The sequence below is a fragment of the Elgaria multicarinata genome, chromosome 1 (assembly GCF_023053635.1).
Source record: "Elgaria multicarinata webbii isolate HBS135686 ecotype San Diego chromosome 1, rElgMul1.1.pri, whole genome shotgun sequence".
NCBI lineage: Eukaryota > Metazoa > Chordata > Lepidosauria > Squamata > Anguidae > Elgaria > Elgaria multicarinata.
The window spans coordinates 168,121,675-168,148,719 of NC_086171.1; the positions used below are offsets into that span (position 1 = coordinate 168,121,675).

General features: G+C 40.9%; 1 protein-coding gene across 1 annotated transcript in view; it reads right to left on the minus strand.

The window, feature by feature from the left end:
• Window positions 1–5,209: 5,209 nt before the first annotated feature.
• The window catches only part of SLC26A9 (solute carrier family 26 member 9), a 39,797-nt gene continuing 17,961 nt past the window's right edge, over window positions 5,210–27,045 (minus strand). Inside the window, exons 10-20 of the mRNA XM_063119364.1 lie at window positions 24,654–24,731; window positions 23,017–23,112; window positions 19,854–19,960; window positions 17,214–17,283; window positions 16,234–16,326; window positions 15,169–15,288; window positions 13,098–13,415; window positions 11,633–11,687; window positions 8,567–8,712; window positions 6,537–6,614; window positions 5,210–5,533 (exon numbers count right to left, since the gene is read on the minus strand). Coding sequence (XP_062975434.1) covers window positions 5,486–5,533; window positions 6,537–6,614; window positions 8,567–8,712; window positions 11,633–11,687; window positions 13,098–13,415; window positions 15,169–15,288; window positions 16,234–16,326; window positions 17,214–17,283; window positions 19,854–19,960; window positions 23,017–23,112; window positions 24,654–24,731 — 1,209 coding nt within the window. The 3' untranslated portion in view covers window positions 5,210–5,485. The remainder of the gene's footprint in view (window positions 5,534–6,536; window positions 6,615–8,566; window positions 8,713–11,632; window positions 11,688–13,097; window positions 13,416–15,168; window positions 15,289–16,233; window positions 16,327–17,213; window positions 17,284–19,853; window positions 19,961–23,016; window positions 23,113–24,653; window positions 24,732–27,045) is intronic.

A 27,045-nucleotide genomic window follows, 5' to 3' on the forward strand; every position in this document is an offset into this window, starting at 1 on the left:
TTTTAGGTAGTGAACTAGGTAAAGAGCCAGTAGAAGCTAAATTGGGTAGTATTACTTGGTAGTAGGAAGGAATGTAACCCCAATATTCAAAGTCTCACCTAAGGGATACATGCCCTCCTAAAATATTTGGAGAAAGGAACAATAAGAATCCAGTAAATTGAACTAAGTAGGACTTGATTACAAGATATATGCATAGAATCAGACTGTAATGAGCTGCTAGCTGGAGTGGGCGGGGCATGAAGTGTGTGTTTATCGTGCTATGACAGCAGATTGGAAGCCAGTGTACATTGTGGTTACCTGATGCTGATATTCAGACTTGTGGCAAAATACACACAACAGATGTGACAGTGACTGAGTACAATGTTAGGCAAACATTGTTTTTTCCTACATGGATATGGATCTAACGTGGGGGTGAAAAAACAGGTATGAGGCACCTCTGATAGCTTGTATAGATTATTCATTTTTTGACAATATATTCATAGAATCATAGAACAGTAGAGTTGGAAGGGGCCTATAATGCCACCGAGTCCAACCCCCTGCTCAATGCAGGAATCCACCCTAAAGCATCCCTGACAAATGGTTGTCCAGCTGCCTCTTGAATGCCTCTAGAGTGGGAGAGCCCACAACCTCCCTACGTAACTGGATCCATTGTCATACTGCTCTAACAGTCAGGAAGTTTTTCCTGATGTCCAGCTGGAATCTGACTTCCTGAAACTTCAGCCTGTTATTCCGTGTCCTGCACTCTGGGATGATCGAGAGGAGATCCTGGCCCTCCTCTGTGTGACAACCTTTTAAGTATTTGAAGAGTGCTATCATGTCTCCCCTCAATCTTCTCTTCTCCAGGCTAAACATGCCCAGTTCTTTCAGTCTCTCTTCATAGGGCTTTGTTTCCAGACCCCTGATTATCCTGGTTGCCCTTCTCTGAACACGCTCCAGCTTGTCTGCGTCCTTCTTGAATTGTGGAGCCCAGAACTGGACGCAATACTCTAGATGAGGCCTAACCAGGGCCGAATAGAGAGGAACCAGTACCTCACGCAATTTGGAAGCTATACTTCTATTAATGCAGCCCAAAATAGCATTTGCCTTTCTTGCAGCCATATCACACTGTTGGCTCATATTCAGCTTGTGATCTACAACAACTCTAAGATCCTTCTCGTTTTGTAGTATTGCTGAGCCAAGTATCCCCCATCTTGTAACTGTGAATTTGGTTTCTATTTCCTAGATGTAGAACTTGGCATTTATCTCTATTAAATTTCATTCTGTTGTTTTCAGCCCAGCACTCCAGCCTATCAAATCTCTTTGAAATTTATTTCTGTCTTCCAGGGTATTAGCTATTCCACCCAATTTTGTGTCTTCTGCAAATTTGATAAGCATTCCCTGCACCTCCTCATCCAAATCATTAATAAAAATGTTGAAGAGCACTAGGCCCAGGACTGAGCCCTGCGGTACCCCACTCGTTACCTCCCGCCAGTTTGAGAAGGTTTCGTTGATAAGCACTCTTTTGAGTCTGATTCTGTAGCCAACTGAATCCACTGAATATTTGTTCCATCTAGCCCACTTTTAGCTAGTTTGTTAATCAGAATATCATGGGGTACTTTGTCAAAAGCTTTGCTGAAGTCAAGATATATGACGTCCACAGCATTCCCACAGTCCACAAGGGAGGTTACCCGATCAAAAAATGAGATCAAATTAGACTGACAGGATTTGTTCCTGACAAATCCATGTTGGCTTCTAGTAATCACTGCATTGTTTTCAAGGTGCTTACAGATTGACTTCTTTATAATCTGCTCCAGAATTTTCCCAGGGATGGATGTCAGACTGACTGGTCTGTAGTTCCCAGGTTCCTCTTTTTTGCCCGTTTTAAAGATAAGGACAATGTTTGGTATATTAGTTACCTACTAAAGACTTCACACCATATTCTGATGTAATTGCTTGCAAAATATCCTCTTATCTACTTTTGGAAATAGTGAGTTAAATTCTCTGCAGATGGATGTTTTCAAAGAAAGGCTATCCTTTTTCCTATACTTCCCCTTATTTTTCTCCATATAGCACAGGAAAGTGATTTTTTTTAACCTTAAGCCACATACTCCCCCCCCCTTTAATCCACTCACATCTAAGAATACTCACTGTTAAGGATTTGAGCTAGCCAATTTCCCCTGCCTTTCATCTTCCTTTCTTCTCCTACCCCACCAACACTTTGAACATTTCTGCACGAGGCTTCTATTGTGCACTTGTGATAGCTCACTCATGGTTGTTTGCAGGTCCTTTATAGGACATCCTCCTCCTCCGTGCTTTATTTCCCCCATAAGGAGGGAAGTCTGGTATTATTTAGAAAACAGGTTATAAAGCCCCATGTAACTGCAAAGATAGGACTTGCTGTCTTTATCAGTCAATGTGAACCCAGAAGTTACCCTTACCTTATCTCTGTACCCTTAACCCTGGAAGATCAGAGATCTTTTGGGGGCTGTTTGTTTTCTTTTAATTTACAAACTTCTATAGCTCTGTATACTTGGGAGTCTTCCAAGTACGTAGAAACCGCTCCCTTATTTTTTGGCGGCCATGTTTTATTTCCAAATTGATTGGCACTCAACTACCTCTTGGAGAAAATGATGAACATGGCTGAATAAATGGATATGCAGACATCTGTTGCCTTAACAGTGCTTTCTCAGTTTAAGAAAACTTTAAAACCTTCTGCAGACACGGGAAGTGGAGTGTTTTACTTTTCATGCAGTGTCACAGGCATTCTCCAATGGCTGTGAAAACACATTTATTGCAGCCGTGTTGGCCCAGTTCTTTCAGTCTCTCTTCATAGGGCTTTGATGATCAGAGGTCTAGAAACAAAGCCCTATGAAGAGAGACTGAAAGAACTGGGCATGTTTAGCTTGGAGAAGAGAAGATTGAGGGGAGACATGATAGAACTCTTCAAATACTTAAAAGGTTGTCACACAGAGGAGGGCCAGGATCTCTTCTCGATCCTCCCAGAGTGCAGGACACGGAATAACGGGCTCAAGTTAAAGGAAGCCAGATTCCGGCTGGACATCAGGAAAAACTTCCTGACTGTTAGAGCAGTGCGACGGTGGAATCAGCTACCTAGGGAGGTTGTGGGCTCTCCCACACTAGAGACATTCAAGAGGCAGCTGGACAAGCATCTGTCAGGGATGCTTTAGGGTGGATTCCTGCATTGAGCAGGGGGTTGGACTCGATGGCCTTGTAGGCCCCTTCCAACTCTGCTATTCTATGATTCTATGTTGCTGGGGGTTAGTTTTGGCTTCTCCCTGTGTACGACTTGAAGTCTATGGAAACTTGTAAAGCTGCTTTCACCAGAGACCAGAGTGGTGTGTGTGTGGAGATGAGGATATGTGTTGCAGGAAATAATTCTACAATACCACTTCTACATTATTGTCTGTGCAGCCTCAGAAATGCCTCTGTTTGGAAGTGTCCCTGGAGATGAGGTACGTTGCAGAACCAAACTAAGGAAACTGATATTGCAATCCGGCATGTTTTCCCACTCTGGATGATTCATAAGTTCTGTTTTCATTGCAAATTGGGCATCATTTATCTGGTAGCCACAATGCTGTGTCATCTTATGGCAATTACATCTCAAGTTCTCTTATTGTTTGTGATCATTCTAAGAATTAAACAAACCCTTGGTTTCAGCTTCAAAAACATATATTTTAAAAGTTCCAAACTTAATTACATTAAGCACATGTTCAAAACCTAGTTGATTTCCCACTATTTATAACAATATCATATTTTGAAAAACTAGGTCATTTTATTTTCTTGCTTTTTTTATTTTCTTTGAAAATTGCTGGAGAGTTTTGACCCCTAAAACCACATGCACAGTGACATTTTTTAGAGATCATCATTTTTGCACATCCTGAACATCAGGTGTATATTACAATTCTCCTCCTCCTCCTCCTCCTCCTCCTCCTCCTCATGTCCTTTGGCTTGTGCTGTACATCTCAGGCTTTGTATTCACTTTAGAACATTTAACCTTAAGTCACAGTCTTTACAGATTCAACACATTGGGGATGCAAGAAGGAATTACAACAGAAAACTACCAAAGATCAATAACAATTTGCATTATTTACATTTTTATATAAAAATTACTTCACATTTACAAAATAAAATTAAAAAAGAAACATTTTCTAGGCTAACTAGTCAGACAGGTCTGCCTGAGAGGTAGATTCTCTTCATCTGTGACATAGTTTAAGAAAATCCATTGAGCATTTGAATAGATTAAAAAAAACCAACAGCAGCGTGAGAAGGATCAGATGATAAACCAAATGCTGCTCTTGAACTTTGTCCTATGAACCAATTTAGAGTCCTTAAGCCAAAATTGCATATGAGGGGAAGCTTAAGCATGAAGTAGGCTATAATCAAAATATTTTAATATGGTATTTAGAACAATTTATCCTTATTATATCCTGTACAGAATATGTATGGGACTGACAATCAGGTTCTGGAAAATTGGTCCCTTCAGAAGCTTTGTTTATTTCTCAAAAGGAATCTAAGCTGAAGCTTTTGTAAATGTTTACTTATCAAGAATAGGAAGCTACAGCACCCAAATACTGTGCAAGTAGCTATTCTCTTGAGATTCCTAAACACAAGGACTAGTCAAATGAACATTACAAAAAAATGAAAATATTATTTTTGGCTTCAGTGTACATTTAGTCAGGCCATGTGTCAAATAAGCATCTCTTTTGGATTCCAAGTACTATGAAAGGATCTGTCTGTCCGTCCCCCCAAAATAAAAAGGTTTCTAAAAAATAAAAAATGCAGGATGGGGAAGTTGTAATGGAAAAGGCAGCACTACCTCTAGGCAATGGTTTGATGATGCTTATTACCATAGTAAATACTACGCTTGTTCCTAGGAATTATTGATAGTCACCAAATATTTAGCCTACAAAAATGAGTTTTGTATTAGTTTATAGCGAGAAAAGCAGTGGAAGAGCTAGGCAGCATCCTCAGAGGTGTGTTTAATTTTAGTATGAAGTCAGTGCTCACTTCAGAAACAACCTTAATTGCTGTACCTCATGAGAGTTATATCTGGTAATTAATTCTTCGCATTTCCTTTTGTTTTTCCATATAAGAACAAGTCTGATGCTGAAGAGTTTCTAGGTACGCATGTGTACTACTTACACTTCAAGCATTGTTTGAAGCATGGGATAGGGGAAATAGGGACTGGAGAGAAGTAGTAATAGTCCTGCTACTCTTCTGCTTCTTCTAGATTGACAAAGGGTATTCCCTGAGTTCCTTCTTCCGTTACCCCTGCCAACTGCTTCAAGAATCAGTTGCTCTGACCAGAGAGGAATGGACGAAAAAGACAATGTCAGGTAAGAGTGACACTATGGCCTCTGTGCTGCAAAATGGTCCCATGCCAAAGATGCACAAAGGCCACTGTCCTTGCAATTCAGACACAGGAACCTTTCTTTGTAATGTAATGGTCAAGAAATTTCCCATCACATGAGTCTTCTTAATGAGCTCACAGTGCTGTCTGTGTGTCCGAATGAAAAATGCTTCCAAACATTTCCTAGGAGAAAGGGAGGATTTGAATTAGAAATTATGCCGAGGATACTAGTAACAAGTCAGAATTGTAAGAGACATGCAGTGGGAATCCAGACTATGGCCATGGCTAGATGAGGGTGTTGGAGGGTGACGATCTCGCAATTTTATGATTGCGAGATCATTGCCCTCATCTACACGTGGTACGCGACTTCCCATGAGGAAGAGGATGTTGCGCCTGCCATTTTTTTTAAAGAAGAAGGAATGCACAAGTGCTTGACTGCAACCCGTGAGTTTTTTAAAAAAATAAACAATAAAAAAAATCCCTGCTCCCCCCACCCCATCCCTGAGGAGCTCTGTGCCCCGTGCCCGGCTCCCAGCCCCTCGTGGTTATTCACGAGCTGGGACAACCCGCAATGCCCGGCCACACGTTCTACGGTCTCCCGAGACTGTGGAAAAAGCAGGCTAAAAGGATAGGGCGATATCCCGGACCAAGGATGCCCTGTGCGTCATGTGGACGCACAGGGATGATCCTGGGGCGATCGCCGGGATATCGCATGGTCTAGCCATGGCCTATGTAAGTCACACTTAATTTAGTCATGACTAACTTGTCCTAATGATTTCAATGGGACTTATGTGTGACTGACTAAGTCTGGATCCAACCCACTGACCAGGTTCAAACAATATCCCACAGCTCTTCGTGAGTTACTATACCCATGGGCTCCACATTACATATACACCCCTTGCTTAGGGGTTGTCATGTCATGTGAACGTGATGAGTGTGGGTTATGTGAGGGTGAAACAAAGATCATGAGGGTTGTTTTACCTTTACATTACACATGCTCGTTGGGGTTGCACAACATGACAACTCCCAAGCAGGGGTTGCATATTCAAAATTGCAGCTGGACATGCTGCAGCTTCACTGTGGGTTAAATAACCCATGGTGGGCTGTCATGTCATGTGAACAGCCTCACTATGATTGAAAGAGGCTTCAAATTTTCACTCACTTCCAGTGTTTACTTTTAACTTACCTCTTCCAAGTTTTGGAATTCAGCACTGCTGTCTTCCAGAGAATCATCAGAAATAGAGACTTCTATCTGACTTGTCCTCTGAATCAAAACATGATAAATAACGGGTTATTGTTTACAAGCTAAAAAGCATGATAATGTAGCTTGTCAGTTAATCATTTGATTAAAAGCAAAAGTCAGAACAAGACTTGAGAGGATTCAATTCCCAATACAGAATATCAGTAAGCTGACAAATCAGTTTACACCTATTTAAGGTTATCAACCTAAGATGAGATACAGCAGTAGGCAGTGCATATCTCTTGTGAGTTTTTCACCAGCTACTACAAACTTCATGGTCATGTAAGACACAAATAGCAAGAAGATGATTTAAGAAAATAAAGTTTCTTTAACATTGAGCACAACAACAATTTGCCAAGGGAGGGAGTGGAGTGGCAATCAGTAAAGTTTTTTTAAAATAAATGTACACGAACATTTACCCTGAATGAAGTAACACAAATATTTGTGTGTGTACTGCAGGCTAGCCTTCTTAAAAGTTTGTTCCAGCCCTACATTTCTGTCTCCTATCAACCCTCGAGATTTAGACCCAGTATGGAGCAAGAACTTAGTCCTTTGCCCCACATCCGAATGATAAACAGATGGTTTCACCTTCAGCAGATCTCTTAGGAGCAAATATAGTTGCCGTATAGCAAAGATAAGGCATTCCATCATGTCAGCTGAAGGCTGAGTTGACAAATCCTTTATCAATTGGAGCAATGCAAATAAAGAAATCTCATGACCTCAGTAATTGAATACAATGTGATGATTTTGAAAATATCTTTTCTGCTATTTTGTTGCATGTAGCACAAAGGTTTGCTTTGATTCACATGTGCCTATTCATCATTTAATAACTGCTACATCAAGTGGTGACTTGCAGGTCTGAATGAACCATTACAGATCAAAGACAGATACAGAATTTTCATACTTCCTGTCCTTAACTACAGTGTGTTCAGAGCCACCATACATTCAGCTATGAGATATTGGAATGAGTTGCCATCAATATGCTGATGACATCCACATGTATTTTTGTTTTTAATCACTTTCAGGTGAGGTAGTAGACATGCTGAGTCAGTGTTTGAGTTCTGTATTGGACTGGGTGAGGGCCAATAAACTGACGTTCAGTCCATAGAAGACAAGGGTTCTGGTGGTAGTCAGTTTGTTTGATCTGGGAGGTCAGGTGATTATCTCTACAAGGCCTAGCACAATAAAACTCTGATCTCCATTTGTGGCTCTTTCTCAGCATTTCCATGGGGATTTTACAGATATGAAAATATAATAACAAAGTCCCTCCTTTGAAGGCCTCTAGAGAGAAGAAGGCACAAAAGCAGAATGACTTCTGCAATAGATTGTTTTCACCAGAGAGCATTCCATTTATATGAACCACAGAAGTATAGATTTCTGTTTACACACACACACACACACACACACACACACACACAAGCACAACTGAGATATGGGGCATTTTACTATATTGTCATGACATAACTTGGTGTTAGCAACTATTTGTTATGTCTAAATAAATAACATGTCACTCATTTTTTGCACATGCCACACTGTTGCCTCGTCTTGGCTTTCTGCCTCCAGTCTGCCATACAGAAGATATATTTATATGGAACTATCCAAACCTAATTATTTTAAATAGGCTTTCCTCATTATGTTTAACCTGGACTGTCAACAACAACCAGGAAGTGCCTAGTTCTTATGGCTGCAGAACCAGGCTTAAAAATGGCTGAACAATGAGTAGTGACCAGAGACTTTTAGGCTTGAAGGGATTTCCGGTGGTCAGCAGTGGGACTGTGAGTCTTTTGGTGGTGATGAATTAAGGGAAATAGGGCAACAGATTGGGTTCCATTTCATACTCTACTGTAAATTAGCCTATTAGCCAATCTAATTGCTTATCACAGCCCTCAGAAAATGTCTGAAAGTAATATGGAAGAGTGTGAAATGCACACACATGCAGTTGCACTGGTGTGGGTACAACAGTGAATCAACTATACCTGCTCTAAGACAGGACGGCATATAGCTCTGTTGCCATTCATTGTTGCAAACAAAACAGCATCATGGATGGTCACGAAGAGATGACTGGGCTCAAGGCCTCCTTCTTCAAATACTCCACCTGTGCGAATGTCATCATACACTTGGGCTAACAAAGGAGACAAAGATACATAACATTACTAAAAGCAGAAGCTGTATGTTGGAAAGTTATTTGTATCAGGGCATGCCCTTTTCACTAGATTTGCTGTGGGAAAAGTTTTCCAATGGAGTGAGAACAACATTTGCTTGTTGCATAATCCCTATGCATTACAAAAGTCTCTCATATTTAAAGCCCAGAGGACTTGCTACAATTGACAGAGAATTTCACAGGTAAACAGAATTAAGAATAGCCCTGTTGCAGCTGTTTCAGTCAGAAGCTCAAAGTTTAATGGATACAGTTGGCTCATGTGTAACAAGATTGTTTCTGGGTCAAGAAGTGGTACGGATGGAGAGGAACACAGTGCCACTAACCGCTAACACATGGTGATTCACAACGTTTTGCACCTTGCTCACAGCTCCAGCAAACAGGGAATCATGAGGTTCTCTGAATCAGTTTCATGTTTGTTATGGAAAAAAATGTAATAAGTTTTAAGAAGCAATTATTAAAACAAACGTGGGCCTCAGCTAGACCTATGGGTCTAGCGCAACAGACGGGTGTAGATCTCGCAATATTTTTATTGCGAGATCTCCCCCTCTATGCGGCGTGTGACAACCTCAGAGGGAGAGGACGTTGCGCCTGCCATTTTCTTTTTTAAAACAGAAGATGCGCATGAGTGCTCGTGCGCTCAAAGGTAGGTTTTTTTAAAAAAGTTCCCTGCTCCCCCCACCCCACCCCCGATGGTCCTGGCTTCTCACGAGTAACAGCGAGGAGCCAGGAAGAAACCGTGATGCCTGGCCACACATTCCACAGTCTCAGGATCAGGCCGGGACCATGGAAAAACCGGGCTCAAAGGGTAGGGCGAGATCCTGAGGCAAAGGAGGGATCATCTCTCCCTGATCCTGGGATCCCCTGTGCGTCATGTGAATGCACAGGAACGAACCCAGGGATTTCGCCCCGTCTAGCTATGGACTTGGTTTTTAAAAAATCTATCACTGTTATTATCATAATGCTTTATTTAAGGAACTCCCATAATTCTTAAATAGCTGTGGGATACTATGACTGTTTGTGTAGTCTGTGAGACACCCTTATTTCAATCAAAGCAAAAGGCAGAAATTCCACATGATTCCGGACAAAATTACAATCACAAATAATATATTTACAAGCCCTCACCCCAAAAGAGCCTTTTACTCTTTATGTTTCCAGCTTAATTCCATGTGATTGGGCTTAATTTGCTTTGGCAGATCAATTATGCACTATTACTAAGAACAATATAGTCCAGGAAATTTGAGAACTAATCCTACCTCTTAGGGTAAGGTTAAAGTCACACATTTACAACCATTAGCAATAGCTAATGATTTCTAAGAAGCAAATCACTGGATCTAAAAGAAATGCAGCAAAGCGAAACAAAACACACACACCCAACTCTCAACCACATAAGTCTCTTATTCCTCTCTTTGCATTTGCTTTTGTGTGATTTAAAAACAAAACAAAAAACATTTGTGAGTCTTTCTTCTGGCTGCAAACAGGCTTTGTATGAATCACCATGCACTATGAACCCATTAGCTGCCTAGAACAACCACAATGGAATGGTGTGTTTACATCAGGGAAATGATACAAAACCAAGTCACTTTGGATATTTAATATCACTAGATGAACAGAAACTACATGCAACAATCAGTTCCATTTGTTGAAACTTTCCCTGATTTTCTTTAATGCAAAGAAGCATTAAGAAACTGTGATCAAGGGTGCTTCCAGATGAGATTTTTAATGTGTCATCTTCTTTCCACGATAACTCCTTTCCACAATTTTATGGGATGTGTGTGTGTGTGTGTGTGTATGTGTGTGTGTGTGTGTGTGTGTGTGTAAACATTATAAGCCAATTTAAGCTTCCTGTGTTTTCCCACAGCTGCTTCCATCTTTTTTTCTTACTCCTGAAGATCCATTAAGGATGGGAACAGCAGCACAATCTTTTTACAGGTGTGAATAGGAAAAATGTGTGATGGAGGCAGAGTAGGAGGAGTTGTCCCTGGGGAAGGTGGATGACATGTTGGGAATATCCCTTCTTTATCTGTTGCTAGCTGTATGTTCCCAGTTGTAGATCTATTTCATGCCCTGCACCACAAGTCCAGTGCAAATAGCAGGCAGTGAAAATCAAGCCAGCAAGTCTTTTTAGCTGGGCTGAGAAACTGATCTGATTGGGTTGTCCATTTAGATCCAATTATGAAATTGCCTAGACTAGCTTTCTTAGGCAAAACTGATGGGGTTTACAGCCAGATCCCTAGACAAATTACTCAGAAATAAGCTTAGCTGTAATCCTCTTGTCCTGTAGAGCAGACACTCTTTTTAAAAACGACAACTTTAAAAAAAGTTGTGCTACTTCAACTATAAAAATATACACTCAAAAAGGATGCTAAAATAGTTCTAAGAAGCACCTGTCTTCAAAATGACAGGAGAAGGGTGTGTCTGTAGCAACCATGAGGGATGGATAAAGGGGAGGGAAGAACACTACATTTAGCTATAGATTTACTTGCAGGAGCCCCAAGAAAAGACATACACTTCAAATAAAAGAAATCTGAGCTCAGGAATTTATTTTGAGTACCAGAACAGAAAGGAGGTCACAGTCCTTTCACACAACAATCCACACCTACAACCAACTTGCTTCATTACAGCATATCATTTAGAGGAGTTATTTTATTGCTGCTATTGTTAAACAATTGAGAATCAGAAATCCTTGCCAATCTACTTTAGATCACCAAGATTCTGATCTACCTTAGACCCAGCCCTGGTATAGATTTTTTTTTTTTTTACAATATTTATGAATGTGGTAATAGGCTTCAGGTGTAGTATATTCCTGTCTTATTCTGCCCCTTTTCAAGACTCTTAAAAATGGAAGAGAAATGAAGCATGGTACATGGGGAAATATTCTTACCGGGTATATTTGCCAGGAAGACTTTAATGCCGATCTTCTGATAGCTGGTACACAGCTGCATGAGGGGACCAAAGAAGAAAATATTTGCTTTCACATGATTCTAGACACAGTACGTTGGGATAATTATTTCCAGGGTTTAAGAAGAAAATAACAACGTAGTGCTATATTTCAAAAAGTGTGTAACCCTAAATCTAGACACAGGGACAACAATGGGAATGACTAGGAACCCAGTTTATTGAAAAAAAAATCTCCCTTTTAAAATGGAAATAGCATTGGAGGACTCAAAACAGAATCCACAGAGAATCTGGAACGTTGGCATCCTGACCACCAGGCACTGGAGAGCTGTAGTATTGCAGATGCTGCACCAGAATCTCCTTATTTTTTGACTTCCAACAGATCCTGATTGTATACAAAACTAACAGCTTTTGGAAACAGCTAAAGCAATATGTTGGCTACTGGCTATATCTCCATGATCAATATGTATTGATCGCTCACCCAGCTGTGTACCCTATATCTAATTTTGTTACCGACAAGTTAAATACAAAGTTGCCTCATGATTGTGTTGATTCTAGACTTCATCCCAACCCTTGTTCTTTGCTGTCTGCTTGCACTAAAATGATATGTATTATTTCTTGACAGTCTTGTTTGTCTTATGGCATGACAACATCCTCTTTCTAATGTATTCTGAACCTCTGACCCTTGCTAATTCTGGCCATCACCATGTCACAAAACCTTTCTACACTACTGACCTGTGTTCCACAGTTTCTGTATCTTCTTGTGATTGCTCACCTGTACAACTGGCTGAAGCTAACTAACACTATCCTGTGACTGTTACTTCCCCCCCCTTTAACTGCAGCTGTAGTGAAAACCTACTGATTGGTTTTGCACAACACGCTAATCTACACTCATTTATTGCGTGTGGGTTGTTGTTGAACCGTTGGTTAGCATGTAACATTTTCCTCAGGGTAACTTGTTAACCATGCAGTGTGGCTTATTTTTCTTGAACAAGCCACCTTGAGAACCCATAGTTGTTGGGTTGTTCTGGGTGGTTAACAAGCCACACTGCATGGTTATCAAGCTACCCTGTGGAAAATGTCCTGGATTCAGACAACACACGAACTCAAAGTTCAACAAACAACCCATGGCTCAACAATAGCATGTTGTGTCAATATCCCCCATAGTAGTTATAACCAATTGAGTTTAAACCTACTTAATGGAACTCAATGGGACATTTTAAAGGTGCCTTGTTCGAGAAAATAAGTCCTACTGTATGGTTAGCAAGCCATCCTTGCTGCATTCAGGCAACGCATTAACCCACGGTTCAACAAACAACCCACAGTTCAAAACAACCCACACATATTCACGGAGTGTGGGTTAGCATTTTGTGTAAATAACCCCAGCATCTTTGGTGGGCAATGCAGGATCACAAAAACAAATTGAAAGCAGAACTGAGATAACAGCTCACCTTTCCCAAAGCTTTTGTGCCCATCAGATCCACAAAGCAAACTCCACTCATGTCAAGGATAATTGTGTGGAAGTTGACAAATGGAGGTGCTGTGGACATAGGATCAATGTTTGAGGCTGGGATAACACTGCAGGTACTGCTCCGGTGACTAGCAGTGCTTTCCTGTTCACAGGAGGCATTGATCTGCCTCGCAGTGTTCGGCTCTGGATTGAAGGCTACATAGGAGATGCTGTTGCCATTGGCAGCTGTCTGGTTGTTGTTGGTATCTGTTGGAGAAATACTTCCAAAATCCTTCTGGAGCTCTTGCAAAGACATAGTCTGAAGCAAAGGAAGAGATACATTTTAAATGAAGAGATTAGTTAAATAAATATTGATAGATCCAGAGAAGCACCAGAAGAAGGGGGTCAACAGAATATGACTTTCCTGCTCCCCTTGGCAGGTCCCTCTCTGACCCTACTCTAAAGCCTTTCTTTAGGATCAGGGGATCCTTCTGATTGAGGGGGAAGGGGGTGTTGTCACTTCTGGCGATGAGTTTTTAGCTATTGGCTGTTTCACCCATTGGTAGATAGTCAAATGATTATGAAAAAACAAATGCATACAAATGGAAGGTGTAGGACAAAGGAAGCAAGGAGACTCTCCATCCCTCTTTACATGGTGCTCAACAATTACTATTTTTAGCAAACAATCATCTATTTTCTTGACATGCTTCATCTTAGAACTGAATAGCTTGCCCTAGATTTCCAGTGAAGTAGTGATTAATACTCTTGCCCTTAGGATGCTTCCAGAAAGGCTTTTATGACCATGTTGCCCTGCCGCATTCACAACATTTTATAAGGCCTCTGTCTGAAAGTACCCTTATGATAAAACCCATAGGAAAAATTCCACTCTGGCCCAGCATTTAATCTGAAATACACATTTACAAACCAGCACCACTGTTTCCAGCTCCTTGTCCATCCTTCAGTTTTACATGGCTAGGAACATGGCATTCTAAGGTTTTCATGCACACTCTGTGTTTTGTGGTGCAATCAATTTGAAAGCATCTTGTTACTGACCAAGTCATTCCTGTTTCTCTACTTTTTGTTAGTTTTCTCCCAGTTGCTGAGTAAGTAGGCCAAGGGTTTCAAAACAGCATCACTTGGGGAAGCAGCAATGTTTATAGTATGCATCTAATTTTCATTTAATTCAGTTAATTAAGGCTGAAGTCCTATGTATGCACTCTTTACCCCTTTGGGCAAGAACAAGACCAGAAGATTTGACACTCATATGTATATACCTGTATATAGGGGTAGGCAACTGGGTGCCCCCTAGATGGTTTGGACTACAGTTCCCACAATCCCTGACCATTGGCTATGCTGGCAGGGATCTATGAGAGTTGTAGTCCAAAATATCTGGAGGGCATCAAGCAAGGCCCCTTACAGGTCAACAGTTTATAAAATAAGAAACATTCAGTATTTTGTCACTGGGAAAAATTAGTGCATGAATTGCAGTGACAAGTGCAGAAGTTTCATGTACACTAGTAAAATCGCTCATGATGAATGACTCACCCATATTCTGCATTTTTTAAAAAATAAATAAAAATAAATGTGTTTTTAAAAAGCTGTTAAATACTCTGTAGAGTCCCTTGTGGTACCACCAAAGGGCAGGAGTGTTCATGTAGGCCTCTGAAATTTTCCCCAAGGTGGTAACCATCAGCAATACTAAACTGTTCTCCAGTAGTTCTTTCTAGGTTGTGTGCAGCCACTCTTCAGTGTTGCTGTGGACAGCTCTGTGTTTTTTTTAAAAAATGGCTCTTATCTTCAATAAGGCTGTCCAGTGGCCTCTACCCCCTCCCCCACAAAGCCGTTTGGTGTTCTGCATAGGTAATCTATCTATCTATCTATCTATCTATCTATCTATCTATCTAATCACATTTCTATACTGCCCAATAGCGGAAGCTCTCTGGGTTGTCTGTCTGACTGAGAATGCTAGGAGTTGCAGTCCAACATAATCGGAGGGCACCAGATTGGGGAGGGCTGTGCCAAGTCTCTTAGGAAGACAGGAGCTTTCACAACTAAGATTGTTGCTAAGTTACCTTGTTTTTCCTGAAGAGAGATTTTAGTTTGCTTGTTTTTTGTAGTACTGCTGTCACCTTTTCCTGATGCTTCACATACTTTTTCCGGGACAAATAGACTTTTATGGGATCCACACCAGTCTGTTTAAAAGAAAAAGATAGTAAGCTAAGTTGTTTGCTTACCTTAGCTCTTATAACGTCTTGACATGAATCTGGTGTCCAAACAGGTAAGCTATACTTTTAATGTAAGAGGCAGGGTTGACAAAGAAGGGGTGTGTGTACGTCCTTCTCCTTACATTTGGAGAGACTCATAGGGAAACAGTGGACAAGGTTAGGTTGGGTTCAATTTTAGGTCCAAGGAAAATGTTTCGATGCAGCGGTTTGTGATGGTTTGTCAGTGGCTACTTATTTATTTTTATTTATTTATTAAAAAATTTGTATCTCACCCTATTATCACTGGGATCTCAGGGCAGCATACAGATGAAATCAGAACAACGTAAACATTAATAATTTACACAGCTAAAAATGTATTAAATTGTTAACAAATTATATTTATTTATTAAAGCATTCTCCCTTGCAGTAAGCCCTTGAGAAGGGGTGATTTATTTATTTATTTATTTATTTATTTAAGGACGCTTATGCCACCCTCTAATAAAAATATGTTTAGTGTGGCTTACAAACAGACCAGTATAAAACAATAACATTTGTAAGTTAAAAAGAGCTGGGAAAAATAAAATATATTTGCCTGCTGCCCAAAAAAATAAAATAAAAAATTCAGAGGAGGTGACAAGTAAGCCTTCATCAGTGGGTGGATTCCACAAGCAGGATGTCACCACTAAGAAGGCCCTTTCCCCATCACCAATCACCTCTGAAGATCTTGGTGCACGGGGAGGTTTGTGTTGGATTTCCAACAAAGAAGAGTTAAAAGTGAGGGGAGGGGATGCTCAACCCTTTTTTGTCACTCAATTTTCTCTTGAATTCCTCCCTACCCACCTCTTGCAAAGAAAATAAGGATCTGGAAACTTATGGTGTGAAAAGCAACCTGGCAATATAAAATCTTGTTACCTTTGGCCCAGCATTTCTTACCTTGGCAATAACTTTCTCTCTAAATATCTCTGAATTAGCAAAGTACAGTGGGGAGCAGTAGGTAACGATTTTAATCCCATCTATTTCTTGGACCTGCAGAGAGAGGGATTGACAAGGTTCAGACTGCAAAATAGGATGAGGAAAGAAGCAAGAAGAGATCTGGTACCTACTTTTCATATGTTCACCTATAAGAAACATGAATGTGCAAGATCAGGGTCAGCCCAAGATACTTTGCTGCCTTAGATGAAGCACAAGATGGTGTCCTCCCTCACATTCTATGTACAAATGGCAACCAAGCTGGCAGTTGAATATTGACTGGTGATGAGGTAGCATCCTCCAGTGTCCCTGAAGGCACCTTAGGGAAGTGCAGGGTAGGCCTCATGGAAAAACACAGCTTCTCTGGCATCCCAACATCTCCCTGCCTCTTCCTGTTCCCTAACCCCTGCTGCTTGAGGCAGCTGCCTCACTCTGCCTAATGGTAGGGCCAGCCCTGTGTGGGATGCAGCAAGCTTCTTCTGACTTTTACATGCTTGGTGCCCAAATGTGTATCAGAGGGTTGATGCTGGTGGAGAAAATAAGATTGTGTATTCTATACTGTATATATGGAAATGTTGGGGAAAGAATGGTGCATTGATGAATTCAGACATTGGACACAACATGGCATATGGGTTAGACTTATGGGTCCCCAAAATAAAATGATTCAACACAGAGTCTCCCTCACGTTAATAATCCAGGACTGCTCACAATTCTGAAATAAGAAATTTAAACAATCTCAAGAGAAAAGGGTAGTTTTGACAATGTATTTCAAGCCCTACTGAAAAATAGCATCCATTTTTTGAAGACTATAAATAAAATAATTCATACAACAAAAAGATGCTTGGAGGTGTATCACATCATATGATAAAACAAACATTTAATTTGTGTATTGGCCAGGTGGTGGCAACATAGACGGAGAGGTTTTTTTTTCCTCCTGTATTTACCTTGTTGTAAACTTTGGGATTCTTGTATATATCAGAAGAGGCTACAGGGCCAAGGACAGATCCATTGCGGCTAGGAAGGAAAATGGAAGAAAATGAATGTTAAAATATAGGTAGCGTACAGAACTGGTTTGCCTGAAACAACTTTCTTAATAATATGTCAAGCTAGTAGAAAATTGTCCTTGTACCATCCTTTAAAGACATAAGGAGAGTTCTTCACTCCCCTTTCACTTAGCCAGAAGAAATCCCTCGAAAATACACCAGCTTGAATCTTTGTAAGCTAATATAATAAATGAGATTCATTAGTTTAGCACAGCATCTGCCAACTTTGTGCTTTCCATATATTTTGGACTTCAACCCCCATTAGCCCCAGCTTGCTCTTCTTCACTATGACTTCTACCACCAATCTCCTTTTATAATAGATTGGATTGTCAAGGGTGTAAAGGAGAGGGGGGTGTCTGCAGGATAAATCGATATATACATAAAAATGTCCAATCAATTTCTCTCCTTTTGTGATGCCATCCTAGATTTTCATGTATATGTTTCACAATATTCAAAGACATTGAAAACCTTTTTCTTGTTAATATGGTAGACAATGTCTACCATATTGTCTACCATATTAGACAATTGTCTAATATGGTAGACAATTGTCTAATATGGTACAATTGTCTAATATGGTAGACAATTCAAGAAGGATGCAGACAAGCTGGAGCGTGTTCAGAGGAGGGCAACCAGGATGATCAGGGGTCTAGCAACAAAGCCCTATGAAGAGAGACTGAAAGAACTGGGCATGTTTAGCCTGGAGAAGAGAAGATTGAGGGGAGACATGATAGCACTCTTCAAATACTTAAAAGGTTGTCACACAGAGGAGGGCCAGGATCTCTTCTCGATCCTCCCAGAGTGCAGGACACGGAATAACGGGCTCAAGTTAAAGGAAGCCAGATTCCGGCTGGACATCAGGAAAAACTTCCTGACTGTTAGAGCAGTGTGACGGTGGAATCAGTTACCTAGGGAGGTTGTGGGCTCTCCCACACTAGAGGCATTCAAGAGGCAGCTGGACAACCATCTGTCAGGGATGCTTTAGGGTGGATTCCTGCATTGAGCAGGGGGTTGGACTAGATGGCCTTGTAGGCCCCTTCCAACTCTGCTATTCTATGATTTTATGATTCTATGTAATTCCACAACAGTGGTATTTTTGTTATGAATACGCCCCCATGTGGTGACAGTTCATAGCATGCCAAGAGTTTTACCAATGATCACCAGATGGGGGCAGATTCATGGGGATGATTTGCTATCTGAAATGGAAAGGATCACATCACTCCCTAATGACTTGACTGCTTCAAAAGTGAATGTGGGAATCTGATAAAGGGCATGTCTGTACTAGTCCAAGATGAAAATTCTACTGCAGGGGAATAAAGGTTGATTCACACATTTCTCTCATAATGAGGGAATCAAGGAATTAGGTTCTCTACTGTCTGAATGGGTGAGGCCAGTAAGGACAGGAAGGGGTGGAGATCCCTCATAGCACATGTGAACCCCCAACCACTGCTTCTCAAAGCTGGGCATGAGCAAAGCAAAGGCAGCCAAGCTCCAGCTTTGTTTCCTTCCCTTGGGAGTTGCCTTATATGGATGAGTGGACAGAGGAGGTACCGGCAGAGCAAATGGAGACAACTCAAACGTAGCTACAGCTCCACCTGCACCCACACCCACCCACCCATATGGCCAGTGAGAGTGAGAAGAAAGCAAAGCAAAGGCTGTCCTGGTTTGCTGCTGCTTCCTCCCCAAACCTGCCCTCTCTTTGCTTTACCCAGCTTGACTGCAACAAGCAGTGACTGAGGCTGGCCCCCAATCCTCACTTGCCCTCCATGGGAGAAGCCTGCTCCATTCATCCAGCCCATGAAAGGGAACAGGGGGAATGAATCCACTGGGAAGCTACACCCTCTGCCTTCCAAGGAAGAACTTCATGGGAAAGTGGAGACCAACCTGGCCGCATCCATCCATGAGAGAAGGAGCTGCTGCTGCTGCTTTCCTCCCCACTCCTTTTCCATATTTTATTGTGTATATTAATGGGCAGGAACTGTACAGATACCTTTCAATATCTGTACAGAACAGTTTTAGGTGCTTTATAAGTATATAATGATGACAATGACAACAACAACGATGATGAGACAGCTGCATCACGAAATGATTGCAGATGCCTCCTAATGACCAAGATTTTCTTTTATTTCAAATAAACAGAGAGGCTAATTCACAAGCTCAACTTTCTGTTTTGGTGAAGCTACCACAAAAACAAAAACAACAACAAAAACCTAGTGTAGGCCAGCATCACATTTATCTCTTGCACCGATGTGGGATTTCCATACTACATATAATAGATTTAAGAGAGAAAGATGTGTGTAGCAGGTGTTTTTATGCATGATATAAGTCATTTCATATTCATACCAGCCTTGAAATATATTAATCAAAATGGGACATTAGGCGGCAATTATCTTAAAATGACATTTCTGTTTACTAACAGGGACTAGTACATTTATGTTCCACGTGCTGAGAGTCACACCTGCCTTTGAAATTTTTATCTAGTCTATAGAAAAATGCCTCTACTTGTGCATTTCTATTACAGATTATCACCAAGATAATACTTACAACTGGGTATGGAAAACCACCACCAGGATGGAAAAGCCCACTCCCACGGCAAGTCCAAAGGGCAAGCCCAGGAAGAAAGCTGACAGGAAGCTCACCACCCAAACCATCTGTGGAAAGACATAAACACAGCAGGTCACTTCCTTGCACTGGGGACAACCTTGCATGAGTGGATGGGAAGATGGGAATGAAACACACAGATTAAATGTGACTGCATAACTACGGTTAGGATATTGGACCCTGAAATTATGTTGCTGTCTTTAGACAACTTAAATTCAGGAGGCCTAGGCATCAGCATGACAGAATTTGATTACTAATGCAGATTCTGATGACGCCTAGGCCTAATCTACACCAAGCAGGATATTGCACTATGAAAGCAGTATGAAAGTGGTATATAAAAGGCAGGGGCCACACTACTGCTTTATAGCGGTATTGAAGTACACTGACAACTGTTGGGGTCCATTGACATATACCATATACCACTTTCACACTGCTATATCCTGCTTGGTGTGGTTCCTGCCTTTTCTATACCGCTTTCATAGTGTAATATCCTGCTTGGTATAGATTAGGCCCTAGAAAACTTGAGGTAACTATCCTGTTTTTGAAAGTTCATAATTCTAACTTCTGCCACCTCCCACCCCTTGCCATACCAGCTGAGAGAAAATCTAAATTCAGGGCAATTTCTGCAAACCACTTAGAAAATAGGCATGAAAAGTTCCAAGACCATACCCACTCCTTATACACAGCTGTTTTTGCTGGAATAAGCACCACCTGTCCACATTACAGCAAATTATAGGAAGGTCAGATCACCAGGCTATTCCTTGGACGTCTGCTGAGACCTGTGATTTTTGAACTGGGCAATTCATTTCCATCACAACTGGTGAGTAGAAGAACCATATAACATTAACAATTGATGCCTGAGTTTTCTTGTTTTCCTTTCCCTGAACTATCCCCTTTCCCTTTTGTGCCATGTTTAGATTATAAACCTATTTAGATCATAAACCTGGGAGCAGGGATGATCTTCCTTTCATTGATCTGGAAGCTGCTCTGGAAGCCTTTCTGGCTAAAGAGCAGGGTATAAATGCTTTAAATTAATTAATTAAATAAATGTCCATATTCTTTTCTACTCCTTGACATAAGATATTTGAACAAAGACCAATTAGAAAAAGCCAACAACCACAAATTGCAATGCAAGAATAAATTGAACAACTTTATACAAAAGCGGCAATTTTGATCTATTCCATTGAGAGAACTAGTATGGGGGGATGATGTGGAATTTCATGCAAATTCCCAATTTTAAAAAACATTGCATTAGTATTTCATGCACAGGAGATGCAGCTACCTGGGGAAAACATAACAGCTGTCTGATGATATGTAGACAACATGGACAAATTTGCTTTGTTCAGTTGGACTTCCAAGAAATATATATTTTGAAAGAAATACATGTTCAGCCATAATTGATTGGATGGATCTCAGCTATGACATTGGAACTAAGGACTTCAACACAGAAGTGCTGGACCAGCTTGAGAATGACAACTGCATGTCTGGTTCAATTGTTTCCTATACACTTCTTCTGAGACAGCATATCAGCAAAATGCGTATTGGTGCCTTTTTGGTGGCGTAGTTGTGCATTGGCTTTTTGCCTACACACACCTGCCCTTTGGGATACACACCAGCCAGACCAGTCTAGTGCAATTGCTTGCATGATTGTGTCCCTAACATCCACATATTTGCAGGGATGGTGTGAGCCACACTGCCACATTGACTCTGCTTTTCTACATCTTTCATAGACTCTCCTCCTTCCACTCTGGAGCAGGAAGAGTGCACAGCCCGGCTTATCTAGCAGTGGTTGCTATTTCAGACCACTAGACTAGTTGATTAATTGATCTGACAAAAAACAAAACAGCTTTTATTTCTCTTGAGTATCCTTACTTCATCTAGCATTTCTTTATTTATTGGTCTAATTTATATCTCTTTTTTCTCTATGCAGTTTATTTAAGGCAGCTGTGGGTATATGGCTGAGTACTGCATTGAGTGTGTGTAATTAGTGCTCTCAAAGTCAATGAGATCCTTCAATGGCTTAAAAGGTAACTGCTTGTGTAGGTGCTCCACTGAGTTAGGTGTTGCACTCTGCATATTTCAGGAGATTCAAGTCAGATATAATATACAACACATTCCTAATCCCATGCGCAGAATTCTAACACATAATCTTTCTTGCCTACTATTTGAACACTATTTGCTGTTGATGCCTGTGGCTGGACAATTTGGATTATTCTTTTTGATGATAAAGCAGTTTTTAGAGGACATTGGCACAATTTATGTAAAAATAATTTACTGTTGTAAATCTTGTTCAAACAAAATATTCAACACCCAGATATTTATACATTTGTTTTTTCCCATGGCTCTTGTGTTACTGAGTTTTACATCAAGCAGTGCCTGGATCCCTTATCTTTTTCTGAAGGTCTTTCCTTCTTTGGAGGGTCATCTAAGGCATGACGTCTAGTTATTGGACTGAAACGACATAGGGAGCTGTCTTTTATCAGCTCAGATAATTTGTCCATCTAGCCCAGCATTGTCTGCTCTTACTGACAGTGGTTCTCCAGGGTCTTTTCCTTGCTACCTGATTCTTTTTTTAAAAAACCATGGCGTATTGTGATTTATTGTGATCCAGCCTTTGTAATGATTGCTCAAGTCTGTGCAAGACATGCACTAACCATGAGAGTGCTCAGTTCAACTATTATTTTTGTTGATGTCCGTTAATAAACATGTATTCAAAATCAATTCATATCTATTCATAAACTTCACAAGGAAACTTTATATGCCAAGGAAATACAAGTTCTGTTATCAGATTAAATATGTAATGCAATTTATACAATGGTGGCTCTTCTCCTAATGTGCTGCAGCTGTTTCATCTGAATCTAATATTTGAGTTCATGTGAAATATTTGTAGTTTTTAATAATAGACATAGTTGAAATATATGTCCATAAACATGTGGACTACATAACTGCATTGAAAAAAGTCCCTGACATTCTCAGGAATCCAGATCTTTTAACTTATCCATGATTCATGCGTGACTTAGTTCATAAAGGAGTGAACTAAGCTGTGCTGAACAATAAGTGTACACTCCTCCATTCTCTCCCAAGCCATTTCAAATGAGACACTTACACAGTCCAACTTGCTTTTTTTCCAGAGATAGTAAGGATCTGTGAGTTGTTTGAGAGAATTCTTCAGGTTCACAGCTATCAAGGCTCCCAGCACAGACTACAATAAAGATCACAACACATTGAAATGGACAACAAAAGCCAGAAGAATACTATCCATTTTAGCTGCCCCTGTTTGTGTAGGAGTAAAGTGTAAGAGAAATATTGCCACATATTGCTAAATGGATCAAAATACTATAGAACGATTCTGTTTCCATCACAGTGATTGCCTAAGTCGATCCAAATTGCCTTCAACATCAATATTTGCTAGAACTAGATCACAGACAAATAAAGCTAGCAGCATAATCCTACACCTATTTCCTTGGAAGTAACCCCCACTGTGTTCAATGGGGAGTCTGGAAAAGTGTTCATAGAATTAGCCTCGGTGGCAGAAACATGCAAACTCACAAGGAATATCCTTCCCCTTCATCTGATTCTCGTGACTGGGAAATTCTAACCTCAGAGCGTCATCACATGGAGTGTGGGGGTGGGGAGATTGCGTTTGCTTACTGTCGCTTCTCCACCCACATGTTTGTTCCTCATTACATCCTCTTTTGAAAGAGGAAGTAAATAACTGTTTTGATTGTGCTGCTTCTGCACACAGCAGGAGATAGCGGTAACTTCCATCTTTAAAAATAAGTCAGCCTTATTGAGGTGTTTTTTGGTGGCATGAAGAAGGCTTGAAGGGGCAGCAGGCACGTGGGAGGCAGACAATATTGTGAAACTGAGGGACCCGCAAAAATCCATGAATGCCCAGTAATGAGAGTGCAATAAAATGCTTGTCTGATAGAGCTCTCAATCTTTCCCTCTTGCTTTGGTGCAAACCCATATGCAGATATTGGCCATACTGGCTGGGGTTGATGGGAGTTGTAATTCCCCACATCTGTAAGGAAGACTGACTTAGATTTTTGCCTGATGACCTAGGTTCACTCCAGTTTCCAAACCAAACTTAAAACTTGTTTAACTGAAAATGAATTCAGTTGAACCAACTTTTTAGTAAGTAGGCTTACAATTACAGCTGGACTTTAGCCAGAGCATTATGGTTTAAGAAACATTCACTGGGAGCTTTCTTCCATCTGAAATCTAAAAGACAGCTTGTTTGAGGGACAAACTGCCCACAATGGGACCATAGCAGGGGCAAAGGGTTAAAGACCCCTATCCCCCCACACCAGGGCCCCAATCTCTTGTATTGCCAACTTGTTAATGAAAAAGCTTGCAGTTAATGGCAAACTATTATAAACATCACATGTAGTTTGGCCCCTGAGAGACAGTTCAGTAGTTTCACTACTGCATATCTATTACAGAAAGGCCTTGTTTAGTTATAAAATGGGAGATAAAGACACAAAGCATATAAACACTACTTATTTATAATGCTTCTATATCAGTTCAACTTGGCTTCTCCCGAAGAATCCTGGGCTTTGTAATATATTGAGGGTGCAGTCAATTATGTGTTAGAGAACCATAAAATCCTTGACAAAAATACAGTACCTAAAGTCCCTGTGGAATTACTATTAAACCAGTTTAAGTCTGTGGTGTAAATATGCCCATAAAAGAGCACAGTACATACAGCCTGCAAACAGATTTTGCCGGCTGAATTTTTACCTTAGGAAGGGGACTGAGGTAGGTTCCCAAAGACAACATGGTTATCATCACGACCAGCGCCACACAAAAACTTGCAATCTGAGGGGAGAAGAGTAAATTATCATAAAAAGGACTTGGAACTTATGTCATGTTGTTATCTCTTAGTGGAGGGACCAAGAGGGTATAAGTATGTGCTTTGATGGCTGAGGGAAGAAAGTATATTGGGATAGAAAGACAGTTTCAATTCCTATCCTAGCTCCACCTCTTGTTTGCAGCAAAGCTTTGTGTTTTTGGTTGTCTTTCTTACAAGAGATCATAGTATAAGTAGACAAAAGAAATGTTACATATAATGCATTGCTCTTAATTGGACCAATTAGTCATTTAAAACATTACACACTTCCAAACTATACACCACATTTCTGGTTATTATATTGATACTTGCTGGATAGTTGTTTTTGTTTTGTTGTTGTTTTATTGGAAGGATTTGAGCATCTCTGGACAATTCTGAGTACTGGGCAGCCCTGGATTCCCTCCAAAAGTTCAGTATGTCCTTGTACAAGCCACAGACTGTGGTGGTTTATCAGATAAGACACAACAGCATGGCTTTTTAAAATTGCATTTATATCCTGCCTTTTTTCCTCTAAGGAACCAAAGGCAGTGTACATAATCCTCCTCTTCCTCTCCATTTCTATCCTCACAACAACAACCCTGTGAGGTAGGTTGGGCTGAGAGTCTGAGTGGTCCAAAGTCACCCAGTCGGTTTCCATGGCCGAGTGGGGACTAGAACCCGGATCTCCTGACTCCCAGTCCAACACTTTAGCCACTACACCACACTGGTTCCACTCCACCTGAAGTATGTTGATTTAGGTGCAGTGATGCAAATTCCTGTTTCCAGCCATCTCATCAGGCACAACCACATATTAAGTGATCAGGCAACATAACTGCAAAAACTGGCAATGGTATTGGAATTATTGCTGATGAGAAATTGGTGCAGCTAGAATATATGATTTTGAACCTAGCAGAATTTAAAACTGGTGTAATTATAAATCGCAAAAGTTAGCTAGTGAGCTGGTGTTGTGTCGTGGCGGGGCTCCATCACACGTAATTTCTCCCCTGCTTTGTCTCTGGAGTTTTATACCTCCGATGCTCTTTCACTTGTTTGCTCTTCCACTCCACCCCGCCTCCTCTCTTTCTCCCTCCAGTTCATTGGTTGCTCCTCCCCGCCCTTTAACAAGACAGGTCCTGTCAGATGAGTACTTCAACCAGACCACCTTTCTGCCCGGCAAAAATGGAACAGCCATTTAATCTGGCTCTTAGGGGGCATAGAAGGAATACAATCCTGTCTCTGCAGAGATTTGGGCATTGTACGATTTTAAAAAACGCTTTTGAGCCTGGGATGCAAGGTTTGGGTTTTATATTGAGGCTTGGAGCCGGCTGCTGGGAGACATCGCTTTTCCCTGCCATGACCTGATGCAATCCATTCAAGCCAACAGCAAGGCTCCCTCACAGCACACGCCCCCACAAAGGAAAACCTGCTTAGGGAAAATAATCCAAACTAGGCATTCTAGGAAAAGACGTAAAAGGCTGGGGAAGAGGCGGGGTGTCAGCAGTACAGGCATGGTGTCATGTGAGTACCGTGCTGCAAATCTGCACACCATGCATGGCGAGAGTGCACTAAATCGCTGGTGTGATTGGAGCTCATGGTGTAGAGATGCAGCTCCAAATCAGGAAGTTCCTGATTCAAATCTCACTTCAGCCATGAACTCACTTGATGATCTTAAACAAGCCACTTTTTCTCACCCTACCTGCATTATGAAGAAAATAACACTGGCCCACCTTACAGGGTTTTTACTATTGATGTTTTAAGATAATGTTTCTGAACTGTTCTGAGCACTTGAGAGCTCTATAAAAATGCCAAATATAATTAGATGTACCCAGTGGAGGCTGGTGGCTCTGGTGTCAGTGGGGCATGCATCTGCTCCGGGTTTCAGTCAGAACTATTCAGAACTCTAAGGGAGCTATCCAAGGTTCTTTGCTGTTGAAAATGCAATTTTGCACCTTGGATAGCTCCTTTAGAGTTCTGACTGAAACCTGGAGCAGGTTCACAGCCCCACTGAAATTGGAAACACCAGCCTCCACTGGTTGTAAAGCTTTATTGGAGATCCATCCCTGTGGCCAACTCTGCTGTAATGATAGCAACAAAGGCTATCAAATTAATTATCTACCTCCTAAACTATAAATTCGGTCCTAATTTAATAGTCATGGTGTTCTCCAAAGAATCCTGGAAATGTGGGTTTGCTGAGAATTCAGTTTAGAGCTCACATTATGTTCCCAGGAGTCCCTGGGCAAAGAGAACAACAACAATTAAGCCAGTCCATTGAGGACAGAAATGTGCAGGGTTCCTCTAACAAAG